The 25,720-nt window shown below is 44.6% G+C and overlaps 1 protein-coding gene across 2 annotated transcripts in view; it reads right to left on the bottom strand.

Annotated features, from left to right (window-relative positions):
• KCND3 (potassium voltage-gated channel subfamily D member 3) overlaps positions 1-25,720 on the bottom strand; it is a 122,384-nt gene that overhangs the window by 17,410 nt on the left and 79,254 nt on the right. For both annotated transcript variants that reach the window (XM_075521867.1, XM_075521868.1), the window contains exon 2: positions 11,812-11,974. In XM_075521867.1, coding sequence (XP_075377982.1) covers positions 11,812-11,974 — 163 coding nt within the window. The remainder of the gene's footprint in view (positions 1-11,811; positions 11,975-25,720) is intronic.

The raw sequence follows: 25,720 nt of genomic DNA, 5'->3' as shown, positions 1-25,720 counted from the left end.
GTTCGGATGGAGCCTCCTGTGTTTCAGTCTGTGCCCATCACCTCTGGTCCTGTCACTGGGCTCCACTGAAAAGAGCCTGGCTCCGTCCTCTTTGCACCCTCCCTTCAGCAATGTATATACATTAATAAGATCCCTCTGAGCCTTCTCTTTAGGCTAAACAGTCCCAGCTCTCGCAGCCTTTCCTCTTATGAGAGATGCTCCAGTCTATATCCTATCTAACTTTATCTGCTAAAACCACACTAAGAGCACTCCTGGCAGAAAATGTAGCTACGCTAGATATTTAACAGTGCTTCACATTTTTTTCCCTAAACAATTAGTAGTTTGAATATGAGTAGAACTATGCTGACTGCTGCAGTGAGCCTAGTGGTGCAGTAGGTGTACACCACTGGTCTTTTAAGGCTGACATGAAGCTGTTCTCAAAAGTAATCAACAGCATATTTTGATCCGATTTTTATTTCCAAGGTGAAATATCACAGCTGTTCAGTAAGTCTGGATTTTCTTGCATTTGTCTGCATTTGTTGCTAGCTTGGGTCTGGACTTAAATTCTAGATAGAATGAACATGGTTGATTTTAGGCTATGGAAAGGATAACGAGCAGATTGTGCATTTAAACAGGAGTTTCTGCAGACTTAACAACGGGGCTTAGAGTATGGAATGACAAAAAAGTATTTTCTTGTAGTTATGTTCTCACCTTCCTGAAATGGTCTCGTCTGTGGTACCTTTGACTAATTTTAGCATAAAATTCAGAAAGTAATTCAGCAAAGACTTCAGTTTGTACTTCTGAGCAGGAACTCAGTGCACATGTGTAACTTGGAAAGGGAATGGATGTAACCTTCATCTGGTGGAAAATAGCTTAGCTCCCCGGCCTACTGTGGTAGTATTTCCTTGCCAAGCAGAAAATGGAAAATTCTTCACTTTTTAAAAAGCATTCAGAAATAATGGTGGACAAGAAATTAAATGAATCTACTGTCTGTGGAGTGCTTTCCTCAATATAATCAGGCAGCACGGATCATCTGTCCTACTTACGGCTCTGGGAAGCTGATACGCCATCTTTAACAAAGCCTGGAAACAGGCTGGACTGCCAAATTAGGACTCGGGGTTATTACATGTGTTTGAACGCAGAGTGAAATAATGGCTGTTTAAAAAGCAAATGGCCCATATAATAAGTACTGGTTGGTATTCTGCTAGCCGTGGTTCCATCTGGCCATTGTAATAGGCAGGCAGCGGAGTTACAGCAGTGTTAGAAAAGTTAGCTTCTGCAGATCATCTTTCTGTCATTTTACCCTTTTTTCCTAAGACAGTATGCACCTTTGGACTTTTCTTCCTCTCAAATCTTTATGTTAAACAGCTTTTGAGCCGAGTTTAAATATTCTGTCATTTTTGCTTTGGGGAGATGTTGTAGAGCTGCATATGGAAATTAGATAGTGTAGAACTCATTATATTCCTATATAATTTGATAGAACCACTTACAGTCAGACCTTGATCTTATTTTGGGCCTCTTCATTACTTTCCAGAGATGAAAGATTCCCCTCCCCTCCTCTGTGGCTCTTCTTTTAATCCTACCTTACCCTTGGCACCGTTAAAGCAACAGAACATCATTTCAAATGCACTATATCGTTTAATCTTTTCCAACACTGAAGAACATGATGTTCGATCTATTTATAGAACAATGCACAGAATATGGAGTTTAATGGATCTCAGCTTCTCTACTAGTCATAGATATCCTGGCTGATTAAACACAGAACTCTGAAAAAAGTGTCGTAATATGCAAAACTTGCTGAGAGAAATGCAGGACGGTCAGGAAGCCCCTGGAGCACTGAGCCTGGTCCCCTCCTATTGCACGCTTCCTTTTGTACATTTTCATCTTGAACTTAACAAGCTCTGGCTTAAACTTAGTGAAGCTCTTACTCCTACTGGGCATTTATTTTAGAACTTCATTCTTCTATTTAGAAAATTTCTTCTGATTTCCAGCCTGCGTGTATTTGTTGCCAATTTTACTCAGTTGTCATTGTATTGATGTTTTATTTTTACATAGACCATTCCCTTTCTGGTGTTTGCTGCATTCTACAGGAAAGAATAGAATAAACTTCACTTTTTGTAGAGTTTGACGATTCTCACTTTATTCCTTTGCTTTAGATTTAAGAAGTCAGCTTTTCTGGAGGCCATTTAATATTTTTATCCTCTGTAGATGCCCTGCTTATTTCTAATACCTTTTTTTAGTTATCCATCTATCCATCCACCCAGTAAGGGTTACAGTCAGACCTTGATCTCTATAAGAACTGACCTTATGGACAGTTTTTCCTTGACTGAAATATGCTATACACAGTTACTGCATCTTGGCTGAAATTCAAAGCTTCCTCTATGCTGAGGTTCCCATGCTACTAGTCCAGCTGACTGGCAAAGCTAGCTCTCGTCACTTCTTAAGTTTGCCTCTTGAAATAATAAGAAAAGAAATTTCTACATGCACTTTTTTGTATTCTTAATGCTGTAACAGACTTTAGAGCTTGGGTCAAAATTGCTCCAAGGATGCATGGTCAAAGAGGTGCCGTACCAATTGTAGTGGGAATCTGGCGTAGTTTGTTAGAGCTAGAAGTGAAGTGTTACGGGGTGTAAATTAGGGTGTCAGAATTTGTCTAGAAACCTCTTACTTGATAAACATCTTCTCAAGAAAAGAGCCTCATGTTTTTCTGCATCATTAATAGAGAGATTGCTGTTCTCCGTTATTATAAAATAAGGTCCTGTGTTTCACTGAAAGCAAAGTGTGGTGAGCATCTATCTGCCTGTGATTTATCTGGCTGTCTGTGTTTCCAGATCTCACTTTTATAACATCTTTCACACAGCTCACACCCCTAATTAATAGCTATAAAGTATTCAGGGGATGGAGAAATTAACAGAATTTGATCTAGTGTCACATGCCAACTTACTAGACCTGATATATGAACACTAATTAATGGTGTGGAGGCCTGTGGTTAGCTACAGAAAAGGAAGGTAATTGCTTCATACAGTGCTGCTCACACCTTCCCTAGGAAGACGGTGAAAACATGGGGGGGATGACGACCGCAAAACCTTTGTGTGAAACTCAAGAAGAAATAAGCAAATTTGTAAAACTCGTGTCCTTCATTCTCCCCCATGGAATGAAGCCCAAGGGGAAGGGATGAGGGTGGGGCTGTTTTCCTGCCTCGTTGCCTGCTCGCTGGCAGTGAGAGCACGTGTTGTCTCCGACGGCAGGTACCCACCGGCAGCGAGGGGCGTGCGTGGGGCTAAGTGTCAGCGTGGGCAATGCTGTTGCTCCAGGCAGCAGGGCCAGGAGCTGTGCTCCATCCCGCTTCTCTGTGCTACAAGCTTTCAGCATTAATTGAGAGAAGGGCTGCTTGCTGGCAAACAGAAATTGCTCAGAAGTCATCAGATGACAGCAAAGTTGCTGTGCGGTGCAATTAGCTTTCTTTCTGAAGCTGCTCCTAGTTGTTCCTCTGGGGACAAAGCTCTTGCATTAGGCTTCTGGAGAAAAAAATCCATCACAAACCCATCCCATGGACCTATTTGATAAGAGAAGACTCTTAGAAGAATGTGTGTCTCGGCTCACGTCCTTATGCTGACAGCCACAACGCGTTGGCTGCGTGCCTTGATTTGGCAGATGCGGAGGGAGAAGCCTGCCTGGCGTGCGGTCCTGGGCACTGGAGCGCTCCCGGTTTGTCAGCAGAAAGCTGCGGAGTCGTCATGGCTACGTGCTGCTCTGGCCCTTGTTTGTGCATTCCAGCATCGCTGCACGTTCCTACTAGAATGGCTCCTAATTGTCCTGACTCAATCACTAACGAAGCTGATGCTTCATATGTGGACAGAAACGCGCTGGCGCCTGGATACTGGAGCTCGTGGACAATGTGTCGAATTGCTCTTTATTCTTGTATTTGTTCCGAGTTAATGCTGAGTTTGGGCTAAATGGCTGCACTTACATGGAGAACAGGTGGCTGGAATTACCGTCAGGCAGCGGTCTGCATCGTAAACAGAAGAGTTCTGCGCTACTGTGACAAAGAGGAGAAATGAGGAACTATTTCCTATGGAGCAATTTGTCTGATGGATTGAACTGCTTTTCCTTCCTGCACAGTACTCGCAGGCAGACTCCGATTTCCCCAAATAGATTTTTTTTTTTTTTTTTTTGAAAATTATCTGTAAGTTTTATGCACGCTCTTGATTCCCTTGCCTGCTCGTGAACCATTGCTCTGCCAGCATTTACTGTTGCTCTGCTTGCTACCCATGACTGGTCAGGAAAGCACATGCTGTCACTTCTGCTGCCTCGTTTGGTGAGTCAGCACGAATTGCTAGTGCAAAAGCTCAGATAGATAATTTTAAAATCCTGGGTATGAATAGTATTACCAAAGGATGGTTTCACTTTATAACCTTGTACGTGTACATGAACTAACTCTGCAAGAATCCACCGAGCCAGGAAAAGAAGTGGATTTATACCAGTTTTATGTGTGGAAAAAACCTGAGTCGCAGAGAGGGAAGTACGGAAGGGCGATGCTGCTGCAGCATCAGAGTTTCTCAAAACAGTGCGACTGGCTGCGGTGGGGAGACAAGAGGATGGCAGGCTCCTGCTCGTGCCCGCAGAGGGCTGGCCTTGTGCTGGTTTAGAGCCTGATGCGATGCTGAAGTTATCAGCTGTTTGATGGGATTTTCATGACCTTCAAACAACAAAGGCTTGTTCTGAGTCAGACTTTGCGGACCACTGCTGCTGGGTGGAGTGGGAGGAGTGGAGTAATGAGATTCTAGGACTTCTCAAGTTGGGCTGTGTAAGACATCTGGCAGTGCGTAAGCAGGGAGATTCTGCAGTGGCCCTTGAGAGATGTGCTGGTAGACTGCAGAGTGTTCCCATCCATCTGCCATAAGCGATTAGAGGGCTCAGAGACCTGTATTGCCGTCCCAGCACCACATGTGTCAGCAACAAATGTTGTTCTTCACCTGCTTATCACTGTCATGGTACAAATTAGTAACCGCAATAAGCTTTACTACCATTTACACCCACTTTTAGTTATCTTTTTTTCCTGACCCAGTGGATATATCCATATCCATTAATCTAGAGAGAACCATATATTGCGGGTGGTGCAGGGGTGCTTGAGCTGTATTCAGGATGTAGGCTGGGAACTGCGTGGGAGCTAAACTGCCCCCAGCCCACTCGAGTCTGCATTACTTGGGCAGAGTGGTAAAATAACTAGTTAATAAAGGCAACAGCAAAGAATCGCATCGCTAGAACCTAGTTCCAAAGTAGGATGGGGCTTCCCAACATTTTTTGGCTGAACGTTTTGCATGCAGGTCTCCTTGACAAGGCAATTTCAGCTTGCATTTATTTAGACATCTGGGATGGAGCGGGCAACATCAGCCATTACAAATCCTACCAACTGTGCTACATAATGGAGCCATCTGGACAGAGGCTGCCACGTACAACCCGGACTTCCGACAGGTGGGAAAGGGGACACCCTCTTGCTGAGGTGACCGAGGAGAGGCCCCGAGGATGGGTTAGGCAGGTTCTTACGGCATTGCAGGCTGTTACCCGGTTATGACCGAGACGTGACGTGAAAGGGCCTCAAGGCATGAAACAAATGTAGAGTGGCTTCCCGGTACGTGTGGAAATTATTTTATCTGGGCATTGGGCCACTATTGACAACAGGCTTAATATTTAGATACGTGGGCTTGCTTTGGAGGCTGAACCTGTAAGCTCTAGCTCACTGATTTCAGTCCTTCCTTTCAGAGGAGACATCTAGTTGTTTTATGCAATTTGGGACCCAGGGAATTTGAACTAGCTGAACTGATGGAAAATGCCATTTTGCTTTCCTGGATGATATGAAAGAAAAGAGGAAGGATTCCTGGTTGGTTTATTTGTTAGGGTTTTTCTTTCCCCCTGAACTGTATGAGGGGATGTGAAAAACACCAAACAGGAAACAGAGGAGGAAGAGAAAGAGATACCTACCCCAGCAAAAATGAAATCTCTTTTAAAAATAAAAAATAATTAAAAGCTTTTTTCCCCCCTGTCAAACACTGTTAAATATCAACAACAACAAAAACATATTCCGCACAGATTCATTGTGGTTGAAAAAACCATGTTTTTTAAATGTCAGCCAGCTCCAGTTTTAACCTTATTGTTTCTCTCCCTCCCTAAGTTCCCAACCCCATCCCCTGCTGGGAACTGAGTCATGTTCTGTCGCTGAGCTCTCCTTAGACAGCTCACAGCTTTGCTCAAGTCGCTTTTTCTGGCCGTTCTGTTCCACGCTCTGCAGTTCACTAACCCACCTCCAAAATTTAGGGTGTCAGCTGAAAAACAGAACATTTCAAAGCTGACTCCCCTGCTCTGTAGCAAATCAATTATTATAATGGCCTCATTATTGACAGGTGTGTGGGCCGTCTTTCTCATGGGTACGATGATGACATAAATCTAGTGTTAAGCATTCTTTTCATCACCATCTTCCCTCTTCATCCCCTCTGCTGACTGCAGTCCTGTTCTCCGTGCCTCTGGGAGTGACGGCTGGGTCTGGAACAGGCTGTTTCTAATGTGCCTCTTATGGAACAATCAGGAAGACGGTTGTGTCCTTACTCTTCCTTCCTTTTGGCTTAAGCCCCTTTTAAGCATCTCCATAGTTACCTCTTCATCAGTCTGCAGAGTCATAGCTGCCTCTGTGCAACCATCTCACGAGTAGCTCTCGCTGTCTGGAATAACCTTCCTCCATCTACTTCCTCTCCTCGACTTCCATCTGAAAAGATACGGCTTGTCCTTTGCCCCTTCATTCCTTTCTTCTGCTGATCTTGGCTCTGTGGTTGAATGCTTTAATTCATCCACCAGGCGATGTGTCCACTTCTCTGCTTCACCTAATTTATACCATCTACTCTTTGATAGCCTGCATTACAGTTTTCAGTTCTATATTATAGTTTTATGTGAGAGTGGCTCTGCAAAATGACTTTGTCCTGGGTAGTCCTTTCCTTGCCTAAATGTGGGTGTTTGGTTCTTTCCTGGAAACTTAAAGCCTAGAGGATGAAATGAGAAGTCTGTTTCAAGGCTTTTGCAGTACGTTGCTTGTTCTCATAGAGTCAAAGGCCACCAGATAATAAATGAACTGAACTGAACAGACTAAGAAGCTGTGGTCCTCAAAAGCATATTTACTGCAGACCTGAAACCAAGCACTGTGATTACCAAAGTTTTATATTTGTAGACGACGGTTTCAGTTTAGCCCCTGTGAAATGCACCACTAAAACCATGCCAATCCCTCTGAGATTATCAGCCATTTCAGTATCTTGGCTCATTTAGCAAATCTAACCATTAAACGATAAATGCACTTTAAACAGGGGTTTTTTCACAGCATCTGAGCATTTACATTTCTCCCTCCTCTGTTGCGCAAATGTGAGGAGGCAGACTTCACTGTGTAAGAGCCCCTTTCTGAACACTTGTTTTCCCCCAAACTGAGGAGATCTAGAACAACTCTGGGGGAAAAATTTTAGCCCGAAGGGGGCTGGTCCAGAGACCAGTTTGCTTTAGGCTGTTGTTGCTATTTCCAAACGTTTCAGCTGCCACTCTACTTCCATGTGCCTTCTGAAGCCGTTCAAAATTGCTTTAAACGTGCCTTTGAGGACTTGGTGTCTTCATCTGCGTGTCTGTTTACGTGTGCGGGGAGTTGGGGCTAACAACCACATCGGCTTGACCTGTAATGCTGTATTGCCCTTGTTACAGTATTGTTTTCTGTCTTATCATTTTTTCTTACCAAAAAGCTGCTAGTGCACATTGCTACTAGTCAGTCACTGGCCCACCCAAGCAAACTCACATTTCTGAAAACTCCTGTGCAGTTTATCGCCAGCTCCTGTTTCCCCAGGGAATGGGACACTGGAGCCGATGGGGTCGTACTGCTGCAATTAGTTGGACTGTATTGGAGCAGTTTGGGGAGATAGCGAAGGGATGTCTAGTTGTCTTTTCTGAAGCATCGTTCCAGGAAGAAAAAACCTAACAGGACTAACTTTGCTGCACTTAGCACAATCTCTCCAGCTGAGGGACCCGAGTTGATTATTTTAAAGCTGGACAAAGACAAGTGTCATTGGACCTGGGAGATTAAGGACCAACAAAGGCTCCCATAACACTTTGAAAAACACCTTTCTAGAAGTATTTTCACCAAGAGATCTAGTGTTTTCTTCTCCTTCTTTCTTCCTTTTTTTTTGGTTATTGTTTGTGCAAAGACAGGGCCTTTGATTTTAGTATTGGTTCTCCGGTTAAAGACATGGGAATAAATTTGCCTGTCAGCAGCTAGAGTTTACTCAAGAAGGATCGTTCTTGCAGGATTCTTGACCATTCTCTGAGTGCAGAGGTCTACAGCATTCCTGTAAAGCTTGGGAGAGCAATCTGCACTTCTGGGATCTTTGCTGTGCTACGCCTGAAGGCCACGTCTGTTCTGTTCACTGCCGGGTTACCTGGCAGTCTTTCGGCCGTGCATTTCTCTACTGCCCTGCTCTGCTGGGAACAGTGTGGTGGCTTGGGGCTGTATTCACGCAGTCTCTAACTTCTAAACAATGACCTGTTTTACTTTTCCTGCTGCTGCTAAAGGAGCAGCACTTCAGTAGCTGTTAGTAGCTGCCTCTGCTTTCTCTTTCTAGGGTTGAAAAGTGGGAGGTGTAGTCCTCAAACCAGCACGAGATCCTCGTCTCCTTCTTCACGTTGCATCTATGCTGCAAACTGAACGCAGCAAGAGAGAGACTCCAGCATTATCTGAATTACAAAGTCATTCTATTGTCAAGCCTTTTAAGTGTCAAATTCTCTTTTAAAACCAAAGGCTGTGACATTCACTAAAGAACAGCATCGTTTCAAAGTCAGGAAGGTCTATTCTTAGCGCATCAGTCAAAAAAAAAAAAAGTCTCGGGGGGAGGGGGAACAATTTTACCAAAATGAACCTTGTCAGAAATGATCAATTCATCTTCTGTTCAGATTGACCTGGTCCTTGCAGCATGCCAGAGGATAAAATCTGATGACACAGCACAATAAATTAAGATTGCCAGATCTCCTCGTAATTAATTCTCTTGCAGTGCAGTTTTGGCAAAGAATAATTTATCTTCAAGGTGATTAAATCACTGGTAGTTTGTTATTTTTGGGTGGTTTTTTTCTTTTTTTTTTTTCTTTTTAAGGAACATTTCTCCTCAGTTAGTTGAAGAATAGATGCTGATGAGTTACAGCCACCTCCCAGTATTTTATTCACACTATTTAAATACCTCTTCCCGCTAGACCAGTGCCTCGTCAAAAGTGAAGACTGAGCACATCATAACCCAGAGGGACACCGGGGCTGGGCTGCGTTTTCCTGTTTTCCGGAGTGCGGCCCCTCAGAACCCCCCGCTGTGCTGGAGAGCCCGGGTTCCCTCGCACCCTGACCTTCACATCGGTGAATGTCGCATCCAGCCACGCTGATGCTCGTACAGTACTTCTGCCTTTATTATTTCTCATTGGAAAACGTCAGTCTGAGTTAATGAAAAATAAATAAAGATGGTCTATAGCCTAATCTGGAAACCTACTTGTACGTTATAAAATTATGATTCTTGAACTACATAGAACTTCTAAAGCATTTATACTAATACATACCATACAAATTATTTACTCTTCAAGTAAAAGAGAAAAATAATCTATTTAGCACACTAGAAACTTAGGAAAGATATCTGTGTTATTTCTTCAAAGCTGTGTCTTCTAAACTCTGCTTATAAGGAGCTTCTACTGGTGGGCCCTTCATATTCAAGGGCTGAGAGAGTGCAAAGAGCTTTTTCCAACCTTCTTGAAAAAAGCCACGCAAATGTCTTTGTATCTTTAATTAGAGGGGGAGAGAGCTTTAACTATTACTAAAACCTTCCTATTTCTGAAGAAAGGATTCAATTCACTGGAGGATGATGCTGGAACAAGTACGCTATCAAAGCAGATTCTTAACGTCCCTGTGTACATCCTGACCATCTCCAGAGAGACTGTCATTAATGTGCTGCTTTCTCTTTAGTATTCATGCAGTGATGATCATGTGAAAATTACTCACACTTCTGACTTGAGAAAACTTTCTTAGCCCAGAAATTCATCCAATATCAAGGGAATTAGAAATTCAAATGGGGGGAAATTATACACTGTGTGTGTCAATACAGAAAACCTTATAAAAGGTGCAATCAATCATATCAGCATCAAAGGTGGTGGTACATTTTCTTGTCACCAAGTGGATCACAGTCCAACAAATAAAGGAAAAGGTGAATCAGAACAAGAAACTTCGGTCTGCTGCCTGGAAGGAAGGACAGCCTCATCCAAAAGCACAGACCTGGAGTCAGTTCTGGAGCTTCTTGGTATGGTGATCCATGGTTAGGCTCAAATCTTGTTTGTTCATTTGTCTTGCCTATTTATCTGCTGCCTAGGCTATACTGTAACGCAGGTTCTGTCTCTCGCTGTGTTTATGTGCCGTACAAATAGAACAAGTGCTTTCTCTCAAAGTCTTCGGTTATTTAAACGGGCTATTGCACGCTGTCCCCTTAACAAACCTCTACATGAGTACTCCCGTCCTTCCCCCACGCCGACACCTAGCACGTTCTTGTTGCAAGTTAAACCCAGATACCTTACGCCTGGGTGCAGCCTCACATTAGGCAACCCACTCTGCAAATCATTTAAATTCATTAAATGAATGTAATGAGCCATATTGGTTTCCCACTGTCCAGCTGCTGACTGAACAGTGTGTGGTACTGAGTGGACTTCCATTATGATATCTTTAGATTTTTTTTATCTATATTATGTTGTATGACTAATCAGATAAACAACTCTCCCTCAAAAACACCTCCCGAAATTACTGCAGGGTGATGTTTCACAAGTACAGTGCCAAACCTAATGCAGGTATGCGTAAAACCCAGCAATGACTTACAGAGGCTGCAGCTCATTCCTGCGTGACTCTGTCTCTCTGCTACTCTCCTTATGTGTTTTGACTGCCAAATTTTGTGGTTTTGTAGGTCTTGTATCTCAGCTCGCTGCTGTCAGCTCCCTGAGCTGCAAGAAGTAGGCATGGCCCAGATGCTTGCCTGAAGCAGAAATAGCACATCTTTCTACTACTATTCTCCATCAGGTCCCCTGAGTCTTGAATTTCTGGCAGACAGCATTCCACAGTGAGAAAAAAACCCCAGACCTTTAGTTTGCAGTTGTTGTAAAGACCTGATTCTGGTTTTGGTGTAATTTAGCAGACTGAAATAGAGGTATAATAAATGTTGTACTTTCTCAGTGAATCAGTAAGTTCATGCTGGTAAAAACTGTCCAGATTTTGGAATATTCAGTAATCCCCTGCTTTCCAGGGGCTTTTGTGTATTCCTAGTGTTTTTGTCTATGGTACAGTCTGCAGCTTCGAGGGGGTATGTGTACTGCTAAGTGGCTGTTTCTGGATGGGTGTTTTCAAAACTCCAGGGCAAAGAGAGGACAGGAACCGAGCAGCTGGAAAGATAAACAGCTCCTGGTAATGATTTAAGGGTTTATGTGTATATGTATATATTTACTTCAGACTGGTACGCAGCAAAGGCGAGCAATAAAAGCCCCATCGCTTCTGCTGTTTAAAATACGCCAGCACGTGGTGCGTGCGATGAACGAGCTCGCGTCTGTAGGGGTATAGGTAGCTGTAACTGCGTGCGAAGGTAAGCCTACGCGCGTGCAGGTACGGGGATAGGTGCGTGCAGGCTGCCCTCTGCACCGCTCAGAGTTGTCACCGGTGTCTCACAAGCCCCGCGGTGACGAGCAGGGGCTGGGATTTCTTGGCAGCTGCTGGGCTTTCGGAGGAGGCGGCCGCGCGGGACGGCTTACCTTCTGCGCTCTCCGCTTGTCGGCTCTCTGGTTCTGGTGGTAAATTCGGCTGAAGTTGGAAACAATGACTGGAACCGGCAGAGCAATGACCAGCACCCCGCTCAGGGAGCAAATGGAGCCAAATATCTTCCCAGCAATTGTCTTGGGCACCATGTCACCATAACTAGAGGGGAAAAAAAAAAAAGGGAAGCCCCTTCTTCAGACAAGCGCAACGGCACCAACAGCCTTTTCAGGTTCCCTGAGTGCGCAGCAACGTGAGTGTCCAGGTTGGACGCTACAGCTTAGAAATCCACCTTAGAAAGCTTAGAAAGCAACAATTCCTGTGGTGCTGTCATCCTAGAGATGACAATTACACCGCGCTTTGGCAACGAATTAAGCTAAGCCAAAGAAAGGCACTCTCTTTGCAGAATAGATGCGGCAGTTCAGGCAGCTGCTGAGCACGTTCAATTCACGCCCTCGCTCATCTCGTACCTACCTCTCCATGTAGATGAGCTCTAACAAACGTAAAACCGTATGTCTGCTTGTGAGCAGGTTCATATATTTTCATTCCCTTGTATCCAGGTGCAAATGAGGACTGATTTCTGTTTCAAAACCCAGCAGTTTCCTTGCCATCTGTACAGTCAGAAATTTGGGGTTCATTTGGAGTCTGGATTCAGTAAAGGGTGAATTGTCAGGAATATGAGACCAGCTGAAAAATTATTCAGACAAACCTCTGTAGTGGGTTTGTCCCAGCAATCTTCATTCACGATTGTAATTTGTATGTTAAATAATACCAGCAGAACTGAGATGGAATAATCCATTTTACGTGGCTGGAAGATGATGCTGGTTTAGGGTCTGTGGATTCCGCACGACAGAAATCACTAGTCTGGTGAGTGCTTATTTGCTGTTTGTGTTTTTACTTTGCATATTGCAAAAGCTTTCTGCAGCAGTTCTACGCTTAAGCTTTAATACTATCCTTCCGTAAAGAAAACCAATGTGCTCTGCCTTATGGCTACCCACCAGTGCTATAAGAAGGAGCATGGCTGTTATTCCCTCACGGAACGTACGGTACCGAAATGGCTCTCGGACTCGGGCACGTGATTGACTGCTCTGCCTCACTGAATGCTGCGTTATAGCGAAGGGAACGGGGATTTTGAGTTCTGATTTACAGTTTGGCCCGACACAATCCCCATGTTGCATCCCAGGTGATTGGACCTCTTAATTCTAACCAACTGCGCCATCGCTCACGACTCTCCCGTCTTGCAGCACAACTTCTGATATCCAGCAAGCACCAGATGTTGGCAATGCAAATGTTGTGCCCTGCGTTCAGCAGCTGCGGTGGAAAGCTCCATGGGAGGCTCTTCCTCCCCTGCCGTTTGCCCTCTAGAAGTGACTTCAGTGCTTTCTTCTGCAAATGGTTGATAGGCAAATAAAAACCCATCCAGAAGGCTGGATGTGGATTGCGGTGTGTTCTGATCATGTAACAAAAAGCTCATTTACAGCTAATGCCCCTGGAGCGCGATAGGAACATGATTAGCACAGCCACTGACTGAATTTACAGGCCTTGTTTCAGTGAGCCATTTATTACATGCTTGCATGCAAATGCATATTAATATCAATATTCATTGAAGTAATTTTCATCTGGAGGAAAGGGAAAAGCAAGCAGCCAAATAACAACAGATTTTAAAAAAAAAATCTCTGATACTGAAATGACTGTGTACAAACCACCGGGGTCCAGGAATTCCCAAAGCACCTCTGTGACTCGGGAGGACACGTGGTACTCTCTGAAATCCCACTGCAAGCGGGCTTATGCCACCTGGCTACACCCTGGCGTAGCAAAGAGGTCCTAGGCACTGCAACCTGTTGCAGTTTTGCAGTAGATAGGGAAAGGACGCTAAAAGGAAAGTCTGGGCCTAAGGAAGATATCCCTTGTTTCAGGGTGCCTGAAATCTGGAGAGGCCCCTAGTTGCTATCAGATGGTGTTTGGGATTTCCATGCTGTTCTTTGCGATGTTCTGGTGTTTGATGTAGCAAATATTGAAAAGCAAAATGATTTATGGTTGAGGCTTTATTTTTACCTTTGATATCTGCATATGACCAACAAAGAGCTTTTATGAGAATAGAGTTGTGCTAAGAATAATTTACGTCCAAGGGGAAAACCAAATATTTCAAAACACCTTTTTTATCAGCTGAACTTCTTTCCCCCATCCAAGCACTCGTTGGTGTGAGGGTCTCTGAATAAAAGCAGAACTCCTTACACATGAACTGCTTGCTCCTGGGCATCTCTCGTGTGCTCTCCTAGGCTCGGTGGCTAGACAGTGTGGCCAAGCTGCTGGGTAAAAGATTATGATCGCTGGGCTATCACACTCCCTTGTGTCCCAGGAAAGGCTTCGTTTCAGGCTAAGTGACAGCTTTTTCTTTGGCATTTTCAGGTTTTTGGGTGGGTTTTTTTTTTTTGGTGTAAATGCTTCAGGCTTCACTAGCTAAGGCTTAATTATCCCAAGCAGAATCCTTTTCCTGCCTTCACCTACATTAAAACCCCTCAGAATACCTCAAATCAATAAAATGCTATTTATGTCTATTAACTTTTTAGCTGCTGCTTTATGCATAGATAGTTTAAAAGCTCTTGCTAAGTTACAAGGTCTTCTGCCTCATTTAACGCTGCACTAAAAAAGATCTTTCTTACTTTTCTCCTGCCACCCCTTAACACAATAAGGCTGAAAATTAATCATATGCCTCAAACATGATCTCAGTGACCTGGAGCACTGAGAGAAAGCCCTTCTGTGCATTTGGAGAAAGTATAATAATAAGTGTCTGGCTCACAGTCTGTCTTGTAGAGTTTTGTTCTTACACACAGACCGAGAGTTACCTCATTACTTGGGACTTCAGAGAAGGTGCTGTAAAACACCATGAGGAAAGATCAAACTGTCTTGAAGCGTGGAGGATTTTGCTGGGGAGACGTAGAACTTCATTTGCAAAACTATTATGAGAGATACCGCGATGAGAAATTTTGTGCTAGCTGGAGCAGGCTGCATGGGAACAAGACCTAAAACTTGTACTTGTAACACGAACTTCTGGGTCTACAGCAGAGTTATCTGCAGAGAGAACGCTGTTGCATCCGTCCCTCTGGGTTTACCCCATGCAACGCTGCAGGCTTGGGGAAGAGTGGCTGGAAAGCTGCCTGGCAGAGAAGGACCTGGGGGTGTTGGTCGACAGCCACCTGAATATGAGCCAGCAGTGTGCCCAGGCGGCCAAGAAAGCCAATGGCATCCTGGCTTGTATCAAAAATAGCGTGGCCAGCAGGAGCAGGGCAGTGATCGTCCCCTGTACTGGGCACTGGTGAGGCTGCACCTCGAATGCTGTGTTCAGTGTTGGGCCCCTCACTCCCAGAGAGACCTTGAGGGGCTGGAGCGTGTCCAGAGAAGGGCAACGGAGCTGGGGAAGGGTCTGGAGCACAAGGCTGATGGGGAGCGGCTGAGGGACCTGGGGTTGTTCAGCCTGGAGAAAAGGAGGCTGAGGGGAGACCTCATCGCTCTCTACAACTGCCTGAAAGGAGGCTGTAGAGAGGTGGGGTCGGTCTCTTCTCCCAGGTAACAAGTGATGGGACGAGAGGAAATGGCCTCAGGTTGCACCAGGGGAGGTTTAGATTGGATATTAGGAAATTTTTCATCACTGGAAGGGTTATCAAGCATTGGAACAGGCTGCCCAGGGCAGTGGTGGAGTCCCCATCCCTGGAGGTATTTAAAGGACGTTTGGATGAGGTGCTTAGGGACATGGTGTAGTGGTGGGCTTGGCAGTGTTAGGTTTACGGTTGGACTCGATGATCTTAAAGGTCTTTTCCAACCTATATGATTCTGTGATTCTGTGGGTTTGCACGGCACGCCGTGCACTTCCAGCTGTGTTCTCTGGCTTTACTGGGCTGACCTGCAATGTGAGCGATACTGATGTTTGCAAATGTCATAGCTTTTTGATCAGAGTAAAACCCAGCTATGCTTCAGCAAGCTTGATCTAGATCCCCTTGCACTTAATGAGAGGCCTCCCTTTGACTTCGACTATGATGGGGTTTGCAATGAACCTATAAAGTTGCAATTGTTCTACTCCTGTATTGACATATGCAGCTACTGCAGTATTAATTGCCAGAGTGACTATTTTTGTCCTGATGGTACCACAGGGTACTAATGGCCACATGGCATATTTATAACAGAAACGGTGCCAAATAATCTCAAATATTGGATTTCAGTTAGTACTAATTGGGCATTTTAAACCCAAAACTTCTTTTCCCCAGACTGGAATGAGAGAACTCGACTTTCCCATTAATTTGTTTAGTAAAAGGCAACTTGTCACCTAAAAAATTTCTTCTACAGAACGTGCATTTTAAGTAATTCATCAATAATCTCATTAGAGCAGCAAGAAGATAGAAGAGTTAGGTAACGATTAACGTTCAGAGGGTCTAACGGGATGTTTGAGCCTGTAATAAAACAACGGGTGGCTGCGAATTCAGTAGACTTTTAATGTGACCTCTAGTAAATCATTTTGGCTTTCTGTACCTCAGTTCCCCATTTATGAAATGGCAATTGATTACTTACTCTTTGCCTGCCTGGTTAAATAGGTGCTATCAGAGCAGGAGCTGCCCCATGTTCTGCATATACCCCACACCCAGCAGTGACCCCGAAGCGCTACTGCGTTCCAAATACTAACGCGAGGCAGTTGTACAGAAGTCTGGGGGAAACACAGCCTGCACGTGGCTCCAGGCGTGTCCAGAGATAAACGCTGAGCATCGGCTAGGTATGATGTGGAACGTGCCTAGAGATAAACATCTTTGCTATCTATTTTGCCAGGAATCCGGTTAGATGGCAACAGATTCAGCCAGTTCAGTCGCTGATCTGGCTGCGGTGCTTACGGGCCGTGCTAGGTGAGGTGTGCCTGCTGCCAGGCGCGTCCCAGGCCCTTGGGAGGAGCTGCCCCCGCTGCCGCAGCCCCCTCAGGGCTCTGTGCGCCGACGGCGATTCTGGAGCCTCTACACACGTATCCCGTGTTTCCGTTTGTCCCCTTTTCTTCGCCTGGTCTCCCTTCAAAGCCCCAATTCCTACCAAGGAAACACTGTGAACACTGAGACTCCTACCCACTGTACAAATAATGTCAAGTTCAAGTAAAGCCTTAAACAGACAAAGCAGGAGAAAACCAAAATAGGAAATTACTGTTAAGGGGTCGCTCTTTAGACTGGAAAAGACTGAATGCAGAATTCCAACTTTTTTTTTTTTATTTGTACTGTGACTTCTGTGTTCTTTGGATATAAAAGGGGTCATGTGTCACTCACCCTAATTAGCAGCTATTAGCCTCGACAGCATAACGTGCTGTTGTTTTTCTCTCTGTCAGTGCAGAAAACGTTATCGAATAGAGGTCACTGCTTCCGAGTTCTGGTTTTAGCGGTAGAGGTGTCTGGACAGTGCTTAGCTCCTCCAGCCGGAGACAGCAATAAATAAGGTGCTGAACAGCTCATCAAATGACTCGCTCTAAAAATAGACTCTCAGCAGCATCTCTGATGATCCTATCTCTCTGTGCAACATTCACAGCCCTACAAATAGGGAATTGTAGTCAAAAAGCTGGAAGATGCTATGGGCTAAGGGCATCGGAAGGTGCTACAGCAATAGCAGCTCTGTGGGGACAGTGAAACAGCTTTTCAGAGGATGCTCTTTTCCAGCAGCCTTTTTATGTGGCAACTTTTCAGCCGGTGTAAGGCGTGCACCTGGGGAGGGGCTTACAGCTCATAAATTGCCATTATTGATTAGCCGTTGTCTCCATTGGCTTCTCTAGATGCAGAGGAAATCGGAGGGCAATTGAAAATTGATAAACCCGTACCCCGACATCTTCCTTGTTAGCGGTAGAAGACCTGTCTTGGACAGAGCGTCCGGTCCAACGCCCTCCTCTTCCCCAGAGCTGGCTCGAGGGAGGGCAGCCCAGGCCCCCGCGCAGCGCGCTCCGGCCGCTGGCGCACGCTCCTCTGCCGCAGGTGACCTGGCTGAGGTCGCAGAGCCCCCGCAAGAGCGCGGGGACAGCCGGCCCCTGGGTCCAGCGGGCGGAAGAGGACCGTGCTTTTTCTGGTCGCTACGTTTAAGCGGTCGAGGGCCGTTTCCTGCCTAGCGGTGCAAAACCGTGTGGTTTCACACGCAGCCTATGAAAGCTGACATACCTCGTGGAGGATGGAAATGGAAACAATGCTGCTCCAAATGATTTAGTATTTCTGCCTCATACTGGCATTAACAGCTCTTTGAGAGCTTCTTTATCTCTCTAACCTTTTGCCCGGCACAGTAGCGTCAAAAGAAGATTTCACTCCAGCCTGTAAGCTTCTGCTTTTAGGACAACAAGGGCAGAATAATAACATTATGTACCATACAATAGAATATGATTTTGAAAGCCTTTGCATGAAAGAGATAGAATAAAGCATGGAATTAGCATGTAGCTTTCCAGGTGCAAGAGATCCTTTTTTACACTGTAAGTAAATCGCTATGCAATGTTTTGATTTGCACAAAGGAGAAAAAAATGTCTAAAATTCAGCTAGAACGTTTCAGTTGCATTGCAAGACTGCGTACGTTGCGTTTGACAGCTCCCTGTCCCTCCATTTCACATCCCTCCGTTTAATAGGTACAAGTCCAATGTAATCATGCTAATGCTGCTTTGAGCCTCCAGTGAAATAATGGTCGTGTCACTTCCAATGATACAATGAAAACAAAAGCAAATATTACTCATTCCTTTCTTGGCTTTGCACATGACGAACGAACAGGGAATTAACAGCTATGGTACGGGGGCTGGGATAGTTAGATCTTTTGTTTAGGGTTTAACTCGCGGTTCCTCTGCCACATTGGCTGGTTCATCTGCCTTGCTGGGCTTACCCCACCAAAACCCACAGCTCTCCGGAGCGCAGCTAGCTGCTGCTCCCGTGTGCCGTTCTCCTGCCCGGCTGGGTTTTATCCTGTCACGTATTCGCGCCTCTAGGCATGCAAAGATGCCGCTGCCTTTTTCAGCAGAGGCGTGCAAACTTTCACGTGCGATGTATTAAATTCCAGCGAACTGGGAAGGTGGGAGGTGGTCTGGAGCTACTGAGGCAGCGGTGCTGGCTGAGGGGCTGAATGCAGACGTGCGACACGGGACCCGTGATGGAGCGCTCCTGAAGTCTGAAAGCTCGCTTTGTCATGGGCTTGTTTTATGGCCTCGGGAAAGACAGGTCCGCGTTCTATGTGATTTGTCCTTGTCCGTAAGGGAGATCAAAATATTTTCAGAGCTGTCCTGGACAAGTGTTGTGAGGATTACTTAGTTAATGCTGGCATGATATTTTGAAAATATAGGAGAAGTTTTCTGAAAGTGTTGTGCAGACACAGGCTCAGTAATCCACGTCCATAAGGACAGTCTGGTATGTTAAAGTCAGCTTTTGGCATACGCTAATCCTGAAGGAAGGGGAAGCGCGGCGGGATGCCGGAGAAACCCCGCACGCGAGGAGGCTCGCGGTGCCTCCTGAAAGAGCGTGCTGTAAACAGAGCCATAACGGCTTTGAAGCAAGGGAATCTATAAACAGGCTGTCAAATGACAGGCTTGAACAGCAAATCAGCTGTGTCCAGGGAAGAACGGAGCCCATTTCATGCTAGGATTCCTTTACATTAAATATCCTTATTTCCCACCTTGTTTTGAGCTGGGCAGCTCCCCGGCTGTGCATTCAACTTCTGCAATATCTGGCTTGGTTTTACACTACTGTTTTCTTTTTCCCTGGCGTATTTTATTTGTTAATGTTTTCATGGACGCTCTCATCCTCCCTAGATATTCTGCTGCAATTACATCCATCAGCCAAGCTGCGAGGGATGAGTGCTGTAGATGCGTACCAGTGCTAGCAGCTTATCTTCGGTACTCGGATTCATTTTGATTTTTTGTAACGCTGTGGTCAGCAGTTACTTAGTAGGGATTTTCCAGGTAATGTTGCCTTTTGATTTTGTTCTGGTTTATAAATTCATATTTGCTACTGAGTTTTGTGTAATAAAAGGACCGAGAGATGTATCTGAAATCCTGAAGAAAGGTCTGATGCTCTTAGGCCCTTTTCTCGTACTAACAGAAGAGAACGTGCAATGAAATGGGAAGACAGGACATTTAAATCTGAGAGGGATTTCTGTACAGTGCAAAAGTTATCTCATTGGAACTCCCTGTTTCAGGATACTGTGGGGAATTTGCTAGAGACTGACGAAGGGGCTGGTCAGCTGTCTCTATTACCACCAGCGCCAGGTAGTTGCATCACCTGGGATGAAAAAGGATCAGAGGAGACGCGCAAGACCTGTTGCTTCTCTAACAGTGAGAATTGGAAAGAGAGGCCGGTTACTCCCTGGTGACTTGCTCAGGGGGCATCTGGGCTTCTTCTGGGTAGCCCGTGCCAGCCCTCACCAAAGCCAGATTAAGGGACTAGGTGGACTTGGGGTCAGTTGTAGCCTGCTCGTTCCTGTACTTGTACGAGAAAGTTGACCTAACTGAAGGTCTTGGAGAGCAACTGGTAGCATGAATGTTCCTTACAACAACAGCAGGCACTGCCCAAAGGAACAGGAATGTTTATGTAGACTCAGGAATAAACTGAGCAGGTTATTTAATACACTGAGGGTTGAGACTACTTAATATATGCACACACTGGTTCCATTTATTCTTCCTGGCTTGGGTCAACTTCTCAGCCTGTAGGCAGTTAAAACAGATGGTCTGAGTTTGGGTAACATTCAGACCTTGAGTTGAAGCTAAAAATGGAATTTCATTGGCAAGGAAAGTAGGTCAGAAAGCTAAAGCCCCTAGTCCTAAAATGATGAAAGGCTTCTAATCAAGTGTTCTCTATTACCATTCATTAAAAGGAGCAGCGGAAGAAATATCATTAGAGACCTTTGGAAAAGGGATTACAACGGGAGCGCGAGCACCCTCCTTCCTGCAAGGAGACCCGTGCGTTTGCAAACCTGTTTTGGTGGGAGAGACGGGGCGACCATGAACGTCGCTTCCTAAAGTCCTGCGGGCTGGCCTGGAGCCGCAGCAGGACGGAGCCGTTTTCTTCCCGGGAACGTGAGCAACTTTATCTTCTGCTTCAGTGCCAGGAGTGCTGAGAGGAGAGCCTCTCTGCATATCCTCTGTTAATACCTTTCGCACTAATAATCCCTTCCACACTGATGCTGTCATCCACCTGACTCCGGTTCTGTCATTTCATCGCCTCTGCAAATTGTGACTTGCACCATAGCTGAGACTTTCAGTCAGTGATTTCTTTGTTCTTCATCATTTTCCAATGTGTGCCAACTGCTAGAAATCTTTCTTCTTTGTAGCCGACAGGGACTATTCAAAGCAACTGGGGAACCTGTCCAGCTAACGCAGTGGCCCCGGTTCAGCACGTTGTTTCAGCCCTTGCTTAATATTAAACACATACTTAATTCCTGTTCACCAAAAAGATGATAATGTGCTTGTTCAAATGTTTTTTTTGGAAATGATACCAAGATGAATGTTTGTTCTTTGCATTTGGCAAACCCAAACTAATACGCTGTCATTACTTCTCTGCCTTTCCCCTCAAACTACTGCTGGAAATTACGTTTCCCTGAATGGAGAATTGCTTGCATTTCAGCTCTGCCAGCAAATGCGTTTTTAGGGGTAGTGTCAGAGACCTCCTCTTTGCTCTCCCTTAATGGTAGATGTGGACCCTCTGCCTTGATCCTCGGCTGTTGCTGTCACCGTAGCAGGTAACAAAAGTAGGGACTGAAATCTGGAACATCCAGGTGTCTCTAACTCAGAAATGACGCGCAGGGTAATGGCCTACTGCCTAACAGAAATAGCAGTTTACTATGTCATACACGTCTCGCTAAAGAAAAATACATGTTTTCTTTTTTTAATTGTATCTCGGGTTTCTCCATGGCCACTTAATAAAGCACTAACTAGTTTTCACAAAAAAAGAGGAAAATTTAAACTGTTGATTTAAGTTATTCAGAGAAAAAGAGGAATTGACTTCAATGTAGAATCAATATAAGAAAAGCTGAATTTAACTTTGCAGAAAGTACCTCCAGTCTTAACCTCCACACCTTACTGTCTTTTATTCCTAATGTTTATTCATTCAGCTTTTCAGAGGAAGTGCTATTCCTTTTAGTTCTTGCAAAGCTGATATATCTAGCAAACAGCGATCTCAGTTTTCTTTTGCTTCATGCATCACCAAGCAGCTATGTCGTCATCTAAGTTTTTGATCCTCAAATCTCAGTTTCAGTAGTGATAGATGTAGCAGAAAAAGCTTTCTTAAATTTTTTTTTTTTCTTTGTTAGCCTGCTGAACTTAACAGCGTTTTTGGTTAGACAGATCTTTCTCCACTTGACAGAGTTACTTTTGATTTGAAATGTATTGAGAAGACTTAGCAGGAAACACCAAATATGTTATCTGGGCTGTTATTTTTCTGAGCAGAAGATGACTGTAAGAGGAAGCATTTCAATGGACCCCAGGACCGGTGGGGGGTGGTGGTAATTTCATGCTATTCTGGAGTTCTCCGCACTAGAGAATTTCAAGTGAAGAGCAACTGCTACATCTTGATGCACCTCAAACCCTCCAGCAATACTGATCACACATTGGAAGTCTGTGCGTGTTGCAGGGCAAGTTGCAGAATAACGAAGAGTCCAACAAGAAAAGAGTCAGAATCCATTTCCTACACTTACGTTTGGGAAATTGCAAAGTTCCTCGGTTCCCTGAACCAGGAAAGTTTTCTTTTTTTTTTTTTTTTTTTTTTTTTCTCTCCCTATTCTAAGCTGCGAATTCATAGACTCACGGTAACGGCAGCGTCGGGGGCCTGTGTGGGTCTCTAGAGCAGTCTCTATTGTCAGCAGAACAGAAAAATGCAGATACGTTCACAACAAGTTACTGTTTAGCCCTTCAACTCCCCATTATCGGTTGAGGAAAAGCTCTCTGGTTTACCGTAACAGTGGGGATTTATTGTCATACATGAACACAAAAAAATCCATTTGATTCTTTCTTTTCTGACAAAAAGCCACGCCTCGCTGTGTATCTCCATACCGTGATTTTTTTCCCGTGAGGGTGAAGTATGATGTTATTTTCAAGGACTCTTGCTTCCTTGGTAATTGAAGCTTTTCACCCTGAACCTGACAGCAAGTTCTTCCTCGGTCAATACTTGATTTAATTTAAATTCTAATGTGGGCACTAAGGCTCCAATCCATTTATAAGAATTAGCCCTTGCAGCGGGACGGGGCAGCCACCACCCGCGGGTCCTCTCTGGCCCTCAACCCTGGCGCCGCGGCCTGCGTACGAGGTGTCACGAGGCGCCGCGCTCTGACCTTGCTGTTTGTTTTATTTCGCTTAACCCCGGCTGTACGGCCCTCCCCGCAGGCAGGCACGGGGGTCTGCGGTGCCCGCCCCGATGCTCAGAGCTGTCCTGCCTAACAGCTCGTGACTATAACTTGCTTAAAGAAGTTACTGCACACGCAGGTACTAATTAGTTTGTGATTTAGCATTTTAATCATTTTACTAGTATGTCAGTCATTATAATTTGTCTGTAAATGAACAGAGGTGTATTTTACGCAATATAGAACGCACACCACCTGAAATAAGGCCAATTAAAGCGGAACGGCAGTTTTGCAGCCACCCAGTACTGAGCGAGCCTTTCATCTTGGGTTTTCTTATTGTGACCCAAAGTAATATTTTTAACCTTCGTGTTTTCTACCGCCATCAAGGATCAATGATACTCAGGAAATATTAGGAAAAGGTCCTGAGTGTTAGTGTCCATCTGACCATCACCTGATACAGGCACCTGGCGTGTTAGCAGCTGAGCGCTTCTCTTCTCAATAACACACACTTTTTAAAAAGTGTTTGTTTTAATGCAAAATAAAATGTCCCAGATTAAGGCATTATTTATTTCTGGCTGCGTACACTAAAGGCCTTTTAAATTAATTCATTTATTATTAATTCAAGAAGAATCCTCATATTACTTGGAGTGAAAACTTTATACAATTACCTGACAGTAGAATCTAGCACCTTAAAGCTCTCTGTAAAAGAAACCTTTTCAGAAAGCGTTCGGGCTGGAGAGGGCAGTCAGTGCATGGAGCAATTAGACTTTTCACCTAATAGCAGGGTTGAAGGCTCCCTGCCCTGTCTTAAATTCTTAACTGTGGTGTCAGCTTAAAGGAAATGCTGGGTTTTTGCTTTCATTTTCTCCTCATCTTATTCTTTTCTGTCTTTTTAAGCAGCTTGAGCGTCCATGCTGAGCCATGTCACATTCAAAATGATACACATACTGTGCATTTTAATGAGCTGCTAACACTGATTATACAAAAAGCAATCTCAGAAATATTTACTGAGTCAAAAAAAAAAAAAAGCCTATGGGGAATTAATTAGCTTTTTAAGAATTGGCTTTTTGAAAGCCTCAGGTTCTGGAAAAGTTGAACTTGGAATCGGAAGCAGTTTCAAAGGAGTTGAAGAAGTGAGCAGAAGAAAAAGGAGTAACTTGTAATGGAGTATTACACATCCCAGGCATCTCTGTACCGGTCCGAAGGTGCACTGGAAGCTGTATGTATAATTGATTCACGCTCTCAAAGCTTTCTGAGAGAGGAACACCATGCAATGCCCGTAGATTGCACGTGAAGGTTATCTGTAAAGCTTCTCCAGCCTTTCTGTGGGGATGAGCAGAGAGGGACAAAATAATTGGAGCCCTGGCCAGTTCCCTCCACCATGTTCATGACAACAGATTTAGAAGAAGTCTGCTCTGGATACATGGCTAAGTCACAGAGCTGCAGAGGGGCTGAGGTTGGAAGGGTCCTCTGGAGACCATCTAGCCTAAGCCCTGCTCGGAGCAGGGCCTCCCAGGGCAGGTTGCTCGGGGCTGTGGCCATGGGGTTTTCGATGTCTCCAAGGGTGGAGGCTCCATGATCTCTGTGGTCAAGCTGTTCCAGTGCTCAGTCACCCGTGCAGTAAAAATATGGTGAATATTCTCGATCTGGGGGCAGTTCTCTTGTGCCCTGTTTTTCTTGCTACGGTATTTGACGTTTTGCCTCCGTGCGGAGGTAGCTGCGCTTTAGTGCTGGGTACGGTAACACACAGATGCACGACTAAGCTCTTTCTCACGGTTCCTGTGGAATGGCTTTTTGACTGGTTTATTGGAAGAATAAGGCTGTTTTAATTTGATCATCTCCTTAGAAGCTTGATTCCTTTAATTATATTTAAGCATCTAAGCTCGTCTTTAAATAATAGTTTGAAATATTTTATATTTAAGAATAGCTATAAATCTGTAAATCTGCACAGAATTACCTTTCCTGATCAAAAGTTCTATTTCAACAGTCTAGCAATTATGATCAAATAGTGAAGTGCATAAAGTATGTCAGGTTTATGGGAGTGAGACGTGGCACAAGTGAAAGGTATATCTCATGCCTAAAAAATAATGTGAGCTGTACACTTCTCTCTACATCCTATTATCTCTGTCCATAAAATACAGACCCTAATAAACATAATTTCACAAATATATATTTATTTTTAAGTAGTGATGTCAGAAACTCACTTCATTGAAGGCAATGGAAAGTTGCATACAAATTCCGGTTAGTTTTAGACCTATCTGATTAATGCTTCCTTTTCCTGCAGATGTAAAATGCTGTCCAAGGGCTGGATATTACCTAAATACACACTTCTGTCCCTTCCAAGGGAAAGCGATCCAATAATGCGGCATTTGTCATCAGATAGCGACATTTGAAAGGAATTAAGAATTTCCTTGGATCAGGCATACATTGTAAATGAAAGACGTATTTCAGTGATAGGGAGAGTTACATGAGCACCAAAGTGGTCACGTTGCAGAGAGTACTTACAAGCTCTGCAGAAACGATCTCAGTGCAGGCTACTCAAGTCCTGGAAACGTAAGGGACAAATCCTTGTAATAATGGGGGGAAAGGCAGTCTGGAAAT

This window comes from Mycteria americana, chromosome 20 (assembly GCF_035582795.1).
Source record: "Mycteria americana isolate JAX WOST 10 ecotype Jacksonville Zoo and Gardens chromosome 20, USCA_MyAme_1.0, whole genome shotgun sequence".
NCBI lineage: Eukaryota > Metazoa > Chordata > Aves > Ciconiiformes > Ciconiidae > Mycteria > Mycteria americana.
Note: the sequence above shows the minus strand (reverse complement) of the source record. Positions and strands in the feature narration are given on the sequence as shown.